This window comes from Rattus norvegicus, chromosome 9, assembly GCF_036323735.1.
Source record: "Rattus norvegicus strain BN/NHsdMcwi chromosome 9, GRCr8, whole genome shotgun sequence".
NCBI lineage: Eukaryota > Metazoa > Chordata > Mammalia > Rodentia > Muridae > Rattus > Rattus norvegicus.
In genome coordinates this window covers 4,951,479-4,969,264 of record NC_086027.1, presented here as the reverse complement: position 1 = coordinate 4,969,264, position 17,786 = coordinate 4,951,479, and the positions used below count along the sequence as shown (strand labels likewise).

General features: G+C 41.2%; 1 protein-coding gene across 21 annotated transcripts in view; it reads left to right on the top strand.

Annotated features, from left to right (window-relative positions):
• Positions 1 to 17,786, top strand: part of Satb1 (SATB homeobox 1) — a 93,402-nt gene that overhangs the window by 41,095 nt on the left and 34,521 nt on the right. For all 21 annotated transcript variants that reach the window (XM_063267079.1, XM_063267074.1, XM_063267075.1 and 18 more), the window contains 3 exons: positions 5,868 to 5,979; positions 8,190 to 8,644; positions 15,744 to 15,956. In XM_063267079.1, the coding sequence (XP_063123149.1) occupies positions 5,868 to 5,979; positions 8,190 to 8,644; positions 15,744 to 15,956 (780 nt within the window). The remainder of the gene's footprint in view (positions 1 to 5,867; positions 5,980 to 8,189; positions 8,645 to 15,743; positions 15,957 to 17,786) is intronic.

The following is a 17,786-nucleotide window of genomic DNA, read 5'->3' as shown; positions in this document are numbered from 1 at the left end:
TAAATGAAAAGGGTATGTCAGAATTCATGTTCTGGTACTGGAAATAACTATTGAGTTTATCCCAGCATTCGGGCTAGAGAGGAGTTAGGACTAATTATTTTGGTTTTGCTATTGTACATTTTTTTTTGTGTGTAGGTATTTCTTTCAGAAAACAATGATTTTTAACTTTATGACAAAGACATTAGCCAGCAGGAAAAATAGAATCCAGGTGAGACATAGCCGCGGGATTGGCCCCACAGAATCTAACCCGCGCGAGATTTTTCATTCGCCTTTTATCTCTGGAGTTTTCCAATTCCAAACATATATTCCTTCCACACGGAAAAGATACTCCGATTCCTTAGTTGAAATTAATTAGCATTCAGAAACCAGATCGCATGTTTTTGGGTATTCATGAGATCTCTGTTTGAAAAAAAAAATGTTTTTAACTTGTAGAAATGTGTTGCAACACACAGATGGGAAGAAAAAGAAAAAAAAAAACCTCTTTAGCAAGCACTGTGTGTAAAAGGAATATTACATTTTACACGCTCCTGATTGCTCTGTGTAAACAGTTTTTGACATCTGTCTTTATAGTTTCGAGGAGAGGAAGACTTTGTTAAAAGAATCATTTTTATACAGCAGCCACCATTTCAGCCTTGCTTTACCTGTATTATGAAAGCAGATGGTCTGCATGTCTTTTGAATATTTATAACTATCAAAAACAATCTCTTGCTATTCACCCTTAGGCTTATGAGATGTCAGGACTGTTCTGGTTGGAAAAAAAATCATCTTGGGTGTTTACAGAAAGAGGATTACATTAAGCTGAAATGACTATACATTTTCCAGTTTAATATTTGTCCATCAGCTGTTTAATCGTATTTAGATAATTGTGTAAATAAGATGTGGTAGCCCTTGCCCTCTCAGCTGAAGGAGCCCGTGAGCTTCCAACATGGGTGAGCCACCATTTTGTAGATGCTGTCTCTCTCCTCCACCTCAGTTAGCCCAGACCTGAGTCCCAAGCAAGTTATGATCCAGACATTTAAGTCCTGTTTGAAAAGCCCCAGTAGCTAGCAGAAGGCCAACATGGAGAGCTCAGAAACACCGGGGAGCTGCTGGCTGCCTGGCGTCTAGGAGTGTATTGTCATATGCAAATGCCGAGCAGCCGATTACCCCTTTAAAAGGGGCCTGGCCTCCTCCTCCTTCTCCCCAGTTTGCCTTGCTTCTGGGTATTTTGGAAAACTTTTGGAATAGTGGGGGTTAACTGGTTTTTTTTTTTTTTTTTTTTTTTTTGACTGGAAGCTGAGCAATCACAGATAACAGATTTTGCTGTGGTTGGTTGATTTGGCAGAAAAGCATGAACAGTTTTGGTTTAAATGATTGAATAACCTGATTAGCATTGTTTTGGGGTATTTTTTTCTTTTTTTTCTTTCTTCCTTTTTTTTTTTTTTTGAGGGGGGTTGTTAAAGGCACAACAAGCAATTTGAAGGGTAATCAGATTACTTGCCCTTCCTGGCTGACAACCTTGTTCTTGAGAAAGCCGCACTCTCTCCCAAACCAGTCCTCTTGGCCACTAAAGTGACCAAGCTGAACGATAAATCCACCTTGCTTCATTTTTCAGTGCGTTATACATATACACTACAGCCCGTGCGATTCCCTAGCAGGGGCTTGGAAGAAGCTAACATTTGCGGAAATTATGTAACCTCAACCAGTTCCTTGCATTTTTTCTTCTGTTTTCCACATTGAGAGAGAGACCTGCAGATTTTCGAGCAAAGGTTCAGAATGTTCCAACAATATGTAAGTCAGGCTTTAGAAAAATTCCACCCTTACCTTTTCACAATTAGAAAGGTTATAAATAATGTATTTGGCTGAAAAGGAGGCTCAGCCTGTGGCAGATGGTATCCTTCTAGAGGGCTGGGGTTTCTGGGAAGATGGCATTCTCACAGATCGGAACTTTAGCAGACTCAGAAAGAGCCAAGCTCCTCATAGGGAGTAGACATGTGCTTTATGGATCTTAGAAAAGCTTACAACTTGGCTCCTAGGATGAGAATATTGTGTCACACTGGGGTTAGGAGACCCACGGCCAATTTCTGCCAACTTTTAAATTGTATCTCCCAACACTGGGATCTGAGGCCTGCTATTAGGTTAGTGTGCCCTGTGGCAGCATTTGAACTCGGAATTTCTAGCACAGGAGTTTAGTCACTTGGATTAATTGACTCCCAGAATGTTAATGTTTTTACACCTACTGGCCACCAACTGATTAGGAAAGTTGCCACAGAAGTGTGGCTTTCAAAGTGCTCATATAAACAGACACCAAGGGAGCAGAGTGGGGACTACCAGCAGTCTCCTTGGAGATGCCTGTAGGGTTGATTTTGAAAAACCCGGAGAGGGATCTCTTGCAAATTAATGAACAAAGGCTCTCAAAGCTAAGAATTTGGGATTGAAAAGTTCACTTGGCAATGATGCTGTTGCCTTTGACCTTGAAGAGCAAAGGTGAGGAGGATGTCCCAGTGATCCAAAGGAGTGACTCCTTTCAGTGGTCCTCTGCCATCTCTAGGTGTGTTCAGCCTTGTGGTGAGATCAGTCTAGAAGAAGTGCTCAGTGTAGGAAGTGCTAACCACAGTGGCTTTGCCTGCTTGAGAGAGGGAAGGGAGGAAGGCCTGACAGAAATCAGGCCACAGTAGAGCCTGAAGAATGAACAGCTGTTCCCAGTCAGAGATACAAGAGCGAGGGGCTACCTCCAGGTCTGAGGAGTGGGATGAGTCTTATACTTGCTGTGAGGTCATCCCAGATCTACTGAGTGGAGATATTGAAACAAAGGGGAAGGTGGGTTTTTTTGGCTGTTTGCCCTTGTCAGCCCTTGACCTCACCTGCTATGACATTTAGCTAGAGCATCCTTGAGTTTCCACCTAAAACGACTTCTGTGGAGACAAGGCGATGTCTCAATTGGTAATGTGTTGGTGACACATGCATGAAGACTTGAAACAGATCCCCAACTTAAACATGACATATAGAGCCTCACATAGTGGCTTAGAATCCCCATACTGAAAAAGTGGAACAGGGCATCCTGGCGGCTAAGATCTGGTGAGAGACTTGTCTCTGAAAATACGGTGGAGTCTGACTAAGGAAGACATCTGATATTAATCTCTGGTTTACACATACACCCATGCGTGCGCACACACACAGACATCATTTTGAAAATTATAGATGCTACCTTCTGTTATTTAAAGCATTCTAATTTTTTGTGTCGCACGAGCACATTGTGTGTGTGTGTGTGTGTGTGTGTGTGTGTGTGTGTATGCATGTGTATGTATGTATGTGTGTCTACAGGTTTGTGTGTTAGTCAGAGGACAGTGTATGGAAGTCACTTCTCTACTATGTAATTCTTGAGGATTGAACTCAGCTAATCAGGTTGAACAGGCGCTTTTTCCTACTCTGTCATCTCAGTGACTATTGAAAGCATCTTTGGTAGATCCATGTTACCATATCATAAAGGTCCAGTGAGGAAGTAGGGAAGTGCAGGGGGAGGGTCCTCTAGCAAACAGTAAGTAAGATCATTTCAGGCCATAGCCTACAGATTTAGTGTTAGGCAAGGGCCGGGGAAGCCGTGGTGACAGGGCACATGTGGGTGCGTTTTCTATACGTGGATAATAAGGAACTGCACGGCACTTTCATACATGAGCTTTAAATTTACTGAAGGATTTCAGAATGTTTTCACTCATTATGCAAACTCTCCTTTCGCCCTCGACATTGGTGCAGAGAGTCATAGTATATTGAGAAGATGTAGGACATCCCTACTTCTTAGTAGGTGGCAAACTCCTTGGGCAGAGAGGCTCTATCCGCCATATCAGCCAAGGAAATGGGACCTGGAGAACCAAGGACAGCGAACCACACTGGTTATTTGTTGAAAACCTCTGCATGTTTCTAACAGTGTATGAACTTCTATGCGGTGTTATATTAACATAGGAAAGTGTTAGAATGTCTAGGTAAAGTGCGATAATTCCTTTTAGAAATTGGACTAAAGTGGAGGAGCCTCAATGGCATCCTCTGGGAATCACGGCTCGCTCTTGGTGATCGCGATAGTTGTATTAGAGTCTCACATTATCGATCCAGTGTTACAGTGGACTAACCGAGATGGAAGTGGTGGATTGCTAACTGGATCAGGTAGTCCTGGCTCTGCTTTTGGCAACTTGCTGAGAGTCTTTTTGCACTATGGACCGTGGGAGACTCTTAGCATAATTGCAAGTTATTGGATTAATGGCAGGGCTTTGAGAGCATATTAAGAATGTCTTTTTAGAGAAATAAAGTGTAAAATCAACTAAAAAGTAGAAAGTGTGGGGGACAAAAGCTGTCCCAGGGCCTCATTGGTGAGATGGCTGTGTTTTGCATAACTCCACCTTCTCTGTCACTCCCAGGTCTTGAGAGGATCCTAAACGTACACACCTCAGGAATATGTATGTGCTATAGAATTAACACGATGATGGATGTCGGAGTTAATAATAGCCCAAAGAGCTTTACATTTGAAGTAGATTAAAGAAGATAATGATATAAAAATATTCTTGTCCCCAAACTGGCTTTTCTGGTTGTTCCTTGCCTCCCAACAATGGAGTCTTCTGTAAGCTGTTTCCCTGTAGACCAACCAGTCTGAAATTTAAGCTCTTAAGTTTCTACTCACAGGACCAGGAGGCTCGGTGCTTCAGTCTTCTAAGACTCAATAGGGAGTTAATTTAGCTACTACAGACTGTGGGTGAACCAGGAATTAAGTCACAGCAATTACTATAACCAAAATTATCCGGGAAAAATGCTTTTGTTTATTGGAAGTGTGGTTGTGTGTGTGTTTTTTAAACCTTCTCTTAATGACACATTAACATTATTGTCTTCGTTTGTACTACCAAATGGCTGGCTATTTTTCAATACTTTTTTATTTTTGAATCAGGGTCTCACTATGAGTCTGATTCGGACTGGAACCCATAATACAAATCAGGCTGCCCTAGAACTCAGAGGTCTGCCTGCCTCTCCCTCCCAAGTGCTGGACTTGCAGACTGATGGGCTAAGCACCATAGCATCCAGCTCTGCAAGGCTTAACTTTTTCTTTTTCTTTTTTTAAGCAAGAGAAAATTAACAAATAGACATTTTCTTCTTCTTTTTTTTTGCTTTCCTTTTCTTTTGGGGGATGGAACTCTTAAAATGTTAATTAACACAAAATGTATATATCTAAGTATTTTCTGGTCATTTAAAACCATCATCTCAAGTTTTACTAGATAAAACCGGCAATCAAGTCTGAAGATCTTCTGAGGGAGGCTCCTGTAACAATTGCTTCCTCAGTGTGACCCCTAAAGACCCTAACTCACCAGCAGTAATCTATACATTGAGCATGAAGATATAGAAATCAGGTCTCCTACTTGACCATGCCTGGCTGCCCCGAGGAGTGTTGGAGGGCGCAGGTGCTGACGGGGAGGTCAGAGATAGGGCTCCAAACTGGATTTCACACAAGCTTCCAGGCAATGTCCATGACTCTGGGGACTGGGTATGCTTTGAACAGCAAATGCGGAGTTCAGTCACCATGCTGCAATGCTAGAAGCTTGTATCAATTTCCATCACGACGTCACCTTTGCGGGCTTGGACCAATTCGGATTGGTGCACATTTGTGAGCAGTAGGTGGTGTGGATGGAGATGGGAAGGGGGTGTAAGACCAGATACTGTATTTATGGGGCTGGGGCTTGCCCCTGTAGTAAGCATCTGGCGATCTACTTAGTGAATTCTAAGATGCTTAAGCTTTGCTCCCAGTTGACTTAGAAACACGAAAAGCCAGGTACAGGTCCCTGAGCAGAAGTTGAGGGCTCCCCGCATGTGCCATGGTGTGTTCTCACACAAGCTCTCCCCTTTCCACACAGAGCATGATCTCCTCCATCGTGAACAGCACGTACTATGCAAATGTCTCAGCAGCAAAATGTCAAGAGTTTGGAAGGTGGTACAAACATTTCAAGAAGACAAAGGATATGATGGGTAAGCAAAAGAAAGGAAAAAAGAAAAAGAACCCGTCCTTTTGCAGTGGCGACATACCATTGCATGTCATTTAGGGGTTTATCAAAGTCACATCGAAAGCCAGATCTTTTGATTGCCCAATTAGAGATCAATTTAGAATGTTTCTTTGGGGGTGGGGGAGTGGGTATGAGTATAATGAGATAATTAAATTCAATAAATGTTTGTGTTTAAATCAGCTACACTGACTCGGTTGTCAGACATGCAGGAAATCGAGGCGTGAGGAGGAGAGCTGTCATTTTGTAACATCTCAGTGAAGACCTAACCAGGCCTTGAATAACTAATACCGGCTGTGATTTCTCACAGAGATAATCATGCTTAAGGATTTTTGCTTTTGTTTGCAAAAAAACGAGAAAGAGCCTGTTTTCACACCAGCTTTCAAACAATGTTCAACTGCGAAAGACAGTTTCCACCATTGAGATGGAGTGGTTTTCATGGCTCCAGACCCCATAGGTAGACGCTTGTCTTCCTATCTGGAGTAGAACCAACACTTTGATTTCTGAACTTTCAGTCCAAGCCTAGCAGCCTCTCTGAACACACTGCTTAGATCAGCATTTCTTACTCAGGACATGCACAAGACAAGCTGAGGTCTCAAACGGCAGGCCACAGTTGCATGCTGTGGTCGAGCATGTAGAGCATTTTCTCTGTTGTGAATCCGCTAGAGCCCACAGGAGCAAACACCATGGTTAAGGTTACTGTACCTTCCTCTTTCATACGCCGTACCTTCCAGATGATACATCTCAACATTAAATAGGAATGCAGTGTCTCATAGATATACAAAACATTACATATGCCCTACTGTAAATCTTTGTGTGTCACCATTACATTCATTGAATAGTAACAACAATAGTAACTTTCCCTGGAGATTTAGAGATAAGAATTTTGAGCATGTTTTAGCTTTTAATATTTGAAGAAAAGCCATCCATCTACCAAAACGGATTCTTTTCCTTTTATAGCTTCGGGCCATAATGAAGACAATATATCAATTTCTGGAATAATTGCCTGAATTACCGTTCCATGTATATGGCCCACGTGGGCTGATATCACTGGTGGAAACTGAAGGCTTCTCCCCTTCTCAGCTATATGTTGCTTATATCATTGAGTATAGCAATATGACCCGTTCCTCTGATTATAACATCTGCATCTTTAACGAAAAGAGAAACGATGATTAGAATCCAAATCGAACTTACCCACGGGAAGTGTGGCCATTTGAAAAGGCTTACCTATTCATAGTACACTCTGGTCTCAGCCTCCCTCCAGTCTCTTCTGTGTAGCAGCAAAAGCATTTGACACACTTAGAGCTGAGTCTCAGCCAATCCACACAAGTGTTCTAGCCAGGGGAGAAGCATTCATCCCGGGTAGGTGGGAATAAATCGCAGAATCGTGACAATGCCACCACTGTACCAGAACAGCTCTCTACCCCTTCCTTAGCATCTGCCGAGAACCACAGCTTCTATTAAAAGCATTTGAGCTTTTAGCCACACTGGGTGTGCTGGCTTGCTCTACTCTAGTATGTGTTTGCTTCATCCCTAGAAGTATTTGCTGATATCCTTAGTGTCTGTGGTTGCCTTAAATGAACAGGCCACCTATGATGCCAAGCAGGGCAGCCAGCTCTTATGCCCATCTCATTACACCCCGTCTGACAGCCTGCTTCCTCCCTTTGCCTGGATTGCTAGAGTTAAGATAAGGAAGTATTTGTAAGTTTTTCACTACTTGTTTCGTACTTTATTTGCTTTTAGTTTAGCTCACGGTTTCTAGTTGCCATTTAGCAAACAGTGTACTTAAGGCCATCTTAAAAGAAGCAACCATTGCTTTTGAGCCTTCTCTTGCTTATAACTGAAAACCAGTAATAGTTTGACCCTAAAAGCAAATGTAAAAAAAAAAAAAATGTGTATACAGTAGTTTTTATCCTTAAATCAGCAAGCAGTTCTCAACCTTCCTAATTGCTGTAACCCTTTAATACAGTTCTTCAGGTTGTAGTGACCCCCCAACCATAAGTTTATTTCTGTTTCTACTTCATAACTAATTTTGCTACTGTTATAAATTCCAATGTAAGTATTTTGGGAGGTAGATGTTTGCCACATTTCAAAACGGGCTGAGTGTTGTCCTGCAGTGTGTGGCGTGTTCTTCATTGCTGTCTGAACTTGATTCTCTCTCCTTTTTGTGTACTTTAGTTGAGATGGATAGTCTGTCTGAGCTATCCCAGCAAGGCGCCAACCATGTCAATTTTGGCCAGCAGCCTGTCCCAGGAAACACAGCTGAGCAGCCTCCGTCCCCTGCACAGCTCTCCCACGGCAGCCAGCCCTCTGTCCGGACCCCTCTTCCGAACCTGCACCCTGGGCTTGTGTCAACACCTATCAGTCCTCAGCTGGTCAACCAGCAGCTGGTGATGGCCCAGTTGCTGAACCAGCAGTATGCAGTGAACAGACTCTTGGCCCAGCAGTCCTTAAACCAACAGTACTTGAACCACCCTCCCCCTGTCAGTAGGTCTATGAACAAGCCTTTGGAGCAGCAAGTTTCCACCAACACCGAGGTCTCTTCCGAAATCTACCAGTGGGTGCGGGATGAACTGAAACGAGCCGGAATCTCACAGGCAGTGTTTGCACGAGTGGCTTTTAACAGAACTCAGGTCAGTTTTGTTCCTTGTCCCGCCCCTCCTCTCCCCCTTCCCTTGTTTTGATCCTGAGCCCCGTCCGTGCTGGTGTTCTGTTCGTTCTTAAACGCTGGGTTCATGTCCCTTAACATGGGATCACATTGCCTGTGGCTATGGTGCCTAAATCCAGTCTCTTCCTCGTCTGCCCTGCTCCCCTTTCAGGAGCAAACGTCTGTCCTCATCCCGTAGAGCAGTCGGCGTTAGCGGTGGACGGTGAAGAAGGGTCTAGCCTGGTGTCCTTGTCCACGTTTCTGTTCACAGCAGACCTAAGGACATTAATGTGCTTCGTCGACATTCTTCAACTCTTTTTTTTTGAAATTGTACCACGTGCGAGTGGTTTCCGTCGTTTAACTCTGCAGCATTTCTTAGCCTGTCTTCCTTCCTCCATGATTTGTCCCTGTTCTTCATGCCTCCTTCTTGTTTTCCCCCATCTTTATGGTTGAGTGACATGCACTGTACGGTTTCTCACTGCACACTGTGAGGATTGACCACACTTCTAAGGTTCTCTCCTCCTGCTTCCTTTTTCTAGAGTCCTAGGATTTTTTTTTTCTTTCTTTCTTCCTTCCTTCCTTCCTTTTTTTTTTTTTTAAATCCACATAGTAAATATTTGAGAGCCATAAAATCTTTTATCACTCTGTAGCCCAGTAGCACTGGACAGTGGAGGAATGGGTGTGGCTTGGTGGTATCTCACGCCTGTCTATGTAGCAGACTTGTGCTTGGTTGGCCTGTAGGCACGAGTTTAAATGTTCAATTTAGATTTCTCCTGGAGGCCTAAAAGTGCCCCTCCCTGTTAATACCTTTTCTCTCCTGGGGCAGATTCCTGTGAGACATAATCTCTACAGGGGATTTTATCTTTATGTTTATAAAGGTTTATATGTTTAGATACTAATATAGTGTATTTTGAGCCAAGCCATACTACAGTAAGAACATTTAGCTTTGAGGACATAGTATCTTTTCAGTTTTCTTGTTTTTATTTTTTTTCTTTTGTTTTTGGTTTATTTGTCCTTTGCCAAACTCATTTTTGCCTTTAAGGTTATTTTTCTTATTATACAATTATAAGAATAATTTTTGGTACAAAAATAAGGTAGTATTGATTCCTTGTTAGCACAGTGCCTGATCCTGGGAGAGTCCCATCTGTGGCTTGCATTTGGCTGGCCCCGACGGGTTTTAGGTTCCGAAGGCCTGGTGGGGCCTTCCCGGTCCTTCCTACCAGTTCCCTCAGCTGCTTTTCCGTTCCTCATTGTTCTGCTTTTAGAAGGATGGCTTTTACACCGGGTTATATCTTGGGTTAAAAAACTTTGTATCATTTTTTTTACCAGGATCCGTGTTTTTCCAGCTTTAAAGTTATATTTATTATCAGCTAGTAAATTCAGTATGACTCTTAAATTCCCTTGGGCGATAATTTTTGAAAAAATGAGCAAATCACAAGCCAGTGTCTAGAAATTCTGACTTGCCATAGCACTCTTTATTTTGTAAATACAATAATTACTAGTAATGTTTAGTACTGGGCCAAAAACTGGGACTACATAAAAGTCAGATGTTTGTTGAATGCAATTAAAAGCCTTCAGACAAAGGCAGCCTTGACACAGACACAGATTATAGATTTACTGATAGGCGCTTGAAGAATTGAACAAATAGTTGTATGCTAAAGCACAAAGGATATGTATGGCCTATGTGTGCTTAGAATATAGGGGTGCGGTCAGCACAATTTCTAGCTGTGCCTGTGAAGTGCTGTCTTTGGTTCTTACATAGAACATTTGTGGCTCTCTGTAGGGTTTATTACAGGGAGTGCTGAATCCTCTTTTCATATGAATTAGCACCTTTCAAAAGGTGGGTCCCTGTAGTTTATATGAAGAACAGTGAGTTCATTCTTCTGAGCATGGACAACAATGGCAAAACTTCATCCAGATTCCAGTCCCTAAATGGGCAATTTTGAAAAAAGAAAAACAAAACAGAATGATTTGGAACCCTGGACTTATCAATAAACAGATTTAATTTTAAATATATAATTAAATATAAATACAAATTAAATTTTAAATATATAATATTTATATATTGGTGATGGGTGTTTTTCAGTGGAAAGAGATGTTGAGCCTTGTATGGATTTTTTAAAATATGTATTGTTTCCTGTGGATATATAAATGTGTATTGGGAGCCAGCTTTTGCACACACAAGCATGTATGTATCTTTCAGTGGTCATACTTAAAAAAAAAAAATCACACGCACGCGCCCACACGCAGCTGCATTTAGTTTGGTGATTATACATTCATAGGAATGCATGTCGTGTGTTTATTTCAGAGTGTATGCATTTCAATAAAAGCAGGTGCAGAGTGAGAGTAGGGTGTGAGCGTGCAGTACGAAAATACACATGCTGATGCATATGTAGCGAGAGAGCTCTGCACTTAGACTGCACATCTCAAGTCGGTGTGTGTTCACTGCAGCTCACTTCCAACCCAGCCGGGTTTGAGCGTTACTATAAAATCCGTGTGTAAAAAGGCGAAGCTCGGATATGGGTAGGGAGTGTGTTAAAACATTGGTGTCATAGGCAGCACGGTTAGGAATTGAGAATTATTTTAGTCATTGACAACTTTAAAAATCCTGGACTTCCTGTTTTAGCTCTTGAGCCTCTCCCATCATCTTAATAGGGCTTCCCAAATTAAACCATAATCCTCCCAAGACTGTCGTATACAGTGTTGAACAGAGAGTCTACCATTTCTGAAAAGTTAAGGTGAAATTTGTATGATGACTTGTTTAAAGGAATTCTCCCTTTCTGAATGATAGGCATATGTTATTTAATTGCTACTGAAGACAGTAGCTTTTAGCATATGCCATCCGTTCAGTTCTGTCTACGTGATATCTTTTTAATGGAAATCTATAGCCAGGAGTGAACGCCAGTGCCTCAACACTTACACACTTTTAAGTTCACCTCTCTCTGATACTGTCATTTAAAGGCTGTGCTACAAGGAAATGCATTTCTTTAAAAACTAAAATAAAACCCAGAGATTAACTCTGATCCTGCTCAGTGACTTCCTCCCTTCTGTCTTTGACACACTTTATTTTCCAGTAAAATAAAGAATTAAGATGGTTTATTCGAAACTGGTAACAGTAATGGACCCTCATATAATGTTTTATTGAATTTGAGTTCTGTGAATTATGCGGTGGAGAGAAATTCACCTGCTGAAGCATAACAGAAATCATTACTGTCTTCCTATCCTTCTTCAGTGTGATTTAAGAAAAGTCCACTATCCATGTCACTCACTATCGAGTAAGAAGCAAGAAGGTACCATTATCTGGTGTGACAGCTCTTGATGAACCTACCAAGGGACACAGAGATGAATGCATCTACTTACAACTTACTTGGCACAAGGCCATGAGCAGGTGGAGTTTGAAAATAGTCTTTCACCTGGACACGTGATCAAGAACTCACCAAACAGGCCGGTAGCCTGGAGAATATTCTGTCTTTCTCTAGGAGGGAGGTTTCCTCAATTTTTTTTTTTTTTTTTTTTTTTTTGTTTCTGAGAGCTTTGAAGTTCCACAGAGCTGATAAAATCTATTTTAATCAGTGATTATGTTCAAAGAGGAGACAAACTGGAGGCCAGACAGGCTTTTTGTTCAGATTGGCCAGCTCTTTAACTTGTCTGCTGTTTTAAAGAATTTATAATGAGCCTTTGGAAGTACTGATAATATTTATTGGAGGTTTTCTTTCTTCTGCAATCATTAATGAATTTTACTTGTAATAACTTGTGTAACTCTTTGTCGGAATGTAAAAAAAGAGAGGTTTAGGAATTTATCAGTAAATGTATTCTTTAATTGAAAAGAATCAGGGCTCTCCCTTAGCCACTAAGTAATGACAGCAGAATAATTTGTTTTCATACATAGCACACATATCTAATTATTTGTATGATCTGAAGTCCCAACGAATGCCAGATTCTTATTTCCAGGGAGAATAATATTTGTGACGTGTTGGGAACGCCTTTCATAACATACACTCTTCTTTTTACTTCTTTTTTAGAAACAAGATTACTGATTTTATCTAATTTAGTTCAGTGAATTTATTGAAGCACCTATGGGACACAGACTGGCTGTACTTTAACCTGGTACCTCAGCTGGTTCTGTGGTATGACAGGTGCGGGTGGCCTTCCGTACTCCTGTTTCTTTAGTATGCTGGATTGTCGATAGCGGATCAGTCAGTCATGAGAAACTAATACTAATGACCTTAACCGTCCCCGGCAAGACTGCACTGTATTTAACCTGTATAAACTGGGGACAGGGACCACACAGATACTGACTTCATCAGCCATTCAAACTACAACCAGAACACGACCAAGACTTCGACTCTAGTGTCTGTGTCCTAACAGCAATCATTTGCATCCAGATTATTCTACATTACTCCAATAATTTTTAAAAAATTAACACTAATCATATGGTGTCTAACAATATTTTCAGGCATTTCCACCAGGGGGCACTCCCCTCATTGAAAGCTCTGGGCCAAAAAGGAAAAAAAAAGTTTTCTGAAACACAGTAGATTGTCTACACTGGCTGCTTTGGAGCCCCTTGTGTGTCTGGGGTGTGGAACACTGTTGGGGAATTGGTACACTTCAGGCAGGAAGCCTGCCTTCACTCAAAGGGATGACTAAGTCTGGGGGAAAGGGCGCAGCAGGGGCAGCTCTCCTAGGCTTAAATGGGAAGGTTGGCCGACTTCAGATTCTCACCCAAGTGATGATGTTTTCTGCCTGAACCACAGCCCCAATTTTGTCTTCTGTTAACTTGAAGGAGAGTGTTTCTGTGGCTTTTTTCACGGGTTTTGCCGTGAAAGATATGTAAAATATTATTTTGTCATTTTGAGATTGTTAAATATCTGATGTCAAGTGCAATGTATGAGAAACCTAAATATCAACAGGGTACCCTTTGCCCTGATTTGTTTTTTAATTTACTGACTAGTTCGTAGGTAGCCTCATGCAGATTGATGTTTCACAGGGCAAAGCCACTGAGTGCCTTGGCTGAAATAGCCCCTGGCCTTGATTCTTTCGCCATAGCTTCTAATGACCATTTGAATGTATTCTAATGTCCCCCTTTTCACTTCTGTAGTCTATATACACATAATTATTTTGGTATTTATCAATGACTTAAGCACAAGGCATTGAATTAAAATGACAAAATTAACCATGCTGTTATCCTTGAGGATTTCGTGACATGCTATATATTACATGCATTACTGTGCAGTTGCTATATGTTGCTTTCCCACCCGTGTTTTTGTCTGTTTCATTCATGTGTGTATGTATGTATGTATGTATGTATGTATGTATGTATGCATGTATGTTTTTGAGACTAGGTCTTAACTGTGTAGTCTGGTTGGCCTCAAAAGCACAATCTTACCGTTTCAGCCTTCCTGGTGCTAGGACTACAGGCATGGTACCCCACCTTGATTCCAAGTAGTTTCTGTTTGTTTTTTAAGTATATAACATTTTGTGGGAGCAGTGACTTTGTGTGTGGCGTGTCTGTTTATTTCCATAAGACACATCAGAAATGGTCTAATTAGTTGGCCTCGTATAGGTTAAAGAGCTGGATAATTGACTGTTCGAATCTGAGGTCAGTTGACAGGATGTTTGTTCTCAGTGGACACAGTTTCAGTTACTCGTTAGTATCCTTGCCAAAAGCACAAGAGCTTTAGTTCTTAAGTCACATTTCACAGGAAAGTCCAGGCTTAAATCCAGGCTTTGGTTGCAGTAGACCAACTGAGAGGTTTATTTGTGACTAACTCAGTTCCCCAGAGCTTGGTGGCCATTTCTTACCCCCTTAAGCACCAGCTTATAAGTCAAATGATATATTTTAAAGGGGTAAATGTTCTCTTACTTGTAATGTATCAGGCAACGTGATACACTGATGAGAAACTGTAACAGTCTCCAAGCATTAAAACTCTGGGGAGTCTATTTTGCCTTCTCTCACTCAAATATATACTTCTGACCATTTCTTTAGGGTTTGGGTAGAGGTGGATTGTCAAATTATGCAAAAATCTGGATGTAATTCTACTGCGCTAACTATAACTGATGTAACTATACTATGGTAATATGTCTAAGTAAAGGAAACAGGCTGCAGATTGAAGATAGCTACCAGGTCCTGTCGCCAGCACAGCCTTTGCTGTTCTTGGACTTCAAATTACCCTCCAGATATATTAGGAGGAAATCACCCATTTAAAAAATAAATCCTCCCCGAGAGAAAAACAAAAGTATTGTAATACTGAGTTGTTGAGGGAAGAGAAAGACCCTAAGAGAAGTTTCTAGATGTTTGTAAGTTTCTGCCGTTGCTAATAGTGATTTTTAGTTCTCAAGAGACTTGATGATATCCTTTTCAATATGTCAAATTCTGGGATAGATTTTTACAGTGTGGAAGGGTAGTTAAGTATCTCATGTGTGATCTGTGGTTTCCTAAGCATCAAGTTTTCAACCTGTTACCTATCAGTGTAGCACAGAAAGTTTTACAGTTGCTTATGGTAGTCTGTTTTCCTTTCAACAGTAAATTCAAATGACTCCCTGTGACACTTTGTAAATTGAAAATTAAGGAATAACAAAATATGATCTGTATAACCCAAAACCTTAGTGGTCTTCACCGATGTGCTGCAGCTTGTTTTCTGGTGTCCCCTCAAATACTTGTCTCATCCCTCTAGACATGGCCTCGTGCATTAACGTGTCGAGCCGTCGGCCGCCCAGGCCTTTGTCTGGAAGCTTGAGAAAACGATACAGTTCAATGCTGTTCTGCTGTGGGGATTTTACTTAGTCCTAACTTCTCTCTGCCATCTCTCTGTGAAAGATTTCACGGCGAGTTAAGCTACTCAAAAGGAATGAGACCAATTAGGCTGGTTGAGTTTCTGCTATATGTAAAGCAGATGCTTAATAAAATCAAGGATACAATTGAGGCTCTCTTCCCCGCCACTCCAGTTGTAGCTAATATATTCCTCTGCAGACTCAGCCTCTGACTGCTCACTTTCCAAAGGCTGAGGAAAAGGCAGGGGACATCTACAAACACCTCCAACCCCCATCAGGGAGCAACCTCACCCTGGTATCTTTCTTCCCTGCAGGGATTGCTTTCTGAAATCCTCCGCAAGGAAGAGGACCCCAAGACTGCATCCCAGTCTCTGCTGGTAAACCTTCGGGCTATGCAGAATTTCTTACAGTTGCCAGAAGCTGAAAGAGACCGGATATACCAGGATGAGAGGGAAAGGAGCTTGAACGCAGCCTCCGCCATGGGGCCTGCCCCGCTGCTGAGCACGCCACCCAGCCGCCCTCCTCAGGTGCAGCCTTCTCTTTCTTGCAGTTCTTTCTCCTGCCCTAAAAAAATGCGATGATGACTGTCAGCCAGAAATTGGATAAATAGATGCAGATGTTTAAAACTTGTGTAGATTTGCTTGAGAATTTCATCCCAAATCACCAATTCTGCTGGAAAACAGCCCATTCCTATTAGACAGAGAGGGAAGAAGACTGATTCATGTTGGTCCGAGTCTTTAGGGTTGAAGAAGCAACTTCCGTACCTCCACTGGTTACTACAGAGTGCTGAGACACCACAGGACAGAAGTCACAAGGCCTGGTTGATGTCAGTGGCTTGAAGACTGCCATTTGAATAGTAAATAAAAATAAATAAATAATTTTACTTATATTAATGCTTTCTAGTACAGGATGCAGCTGATACCAATTACATATCGTCTCATTTGTAGTCTTTCATAATTAAGTTTAATACAATCCTTGAAGGACTGATAAAGAATGCTACCCATATTCCCAGAAATGGGCACATTTTCTATTTCTTCACATTTTTCTATTTTTTTAAGAAAAAAAAAAATCTACCTGCTACGTAACTTTGTTGTGCATTATAAACCAAATTTTAAAAGTACCTTATAACTCCTAGGAGGAGTCAAACAAACAAACTTGCAGTGCGAACTGTTAGATGATCTAAGTTTCATAACTTATACCTAAAGTCCACCATCAAATAAATTTTCTTCCATATTTAGTTTTTTGGCAAGTACAACCTGTAAAACTAAAATAGCTTTTAAAAAAAAAAAGTTGAATACAGAACACAAATTCAGAGTGTTAATGCAGTATAATGCCACAATCAAATCATGCGTTGATAGTAATTTCATTTCATCAATAATAAACAAAAAGTCCATATATTTCCGAATACAGAAGGATAGGAAAAGCCTAGTCAACAGTAAGAAATGAAGCTGTCCCAGGAGCTTACACGAGGCCTGGGCATGCTCTCCAGCTATTTGTCGGACTTGAACTGTTGACATACTGTTCTAAAGTAATTATTTCTGGAATCTATTTTTAATGAAAATCAATCTGTCTTAATGTCTATAGGAGCAGGCTGTGATAAGATAATGCTGTTCTGAAAGAGACAAGGGTCACCGTGTTCATACACAGCCTGCCTGCCTACACATAGCTACTGAATTGGATTGGTAACCTGGTCTGTAAAAGATTTCCTAAAATACAGAGCTGGGAATTCTGTATAAATGTGTATGATTTGTATGGGTGATTATGTAAAGACATATAAAACTCTCAGGGTTACCACGCCCTTCCTTTTTACAGCTGCCGCTCCCAGGGTGGTTCTGTACCCAGATCCATTAACCTGGCCTTATCTGTCTTGCTTTGAGGTGTTTAAATTCCATTTCTAATAACAATATGAATCTTAGCATGGAACATGTTTTCTTTTTAATCTGCCCAATTATTTAATTTAGTGCCTATACAGCTTTCATTTTCTAGGATTTGGGAGATTTTATTTTATTTTTTTCTAAATAGGATTCTGGTGATCACGTTAATCCTTATTCATTGAGGGGTGTCTTAGCCAAAGTTGTATTAGCTCTTAAGTAATAATTTTCGTATACTCTTAAGATACTATTCAATAGCTGCCCTGTGGGAATTTGAAAGACACCGCATGTCAGGATTTGTGACCCAGAAGATTTTAGTTATAGGTCTTGGGTGAGACACCTTTTGCTGTGTTTGTTTGTTCTCAGAGGGGGCTGAGACCAACCAAGCTTGTAGTTAGGTGGATGTTGAGCCAACGGCGAGCATCAAGCATGGGTAGATACGCTAGCTTCTTCGTGGGATGCTTCCAGATTTCTAGCACGGTCTCA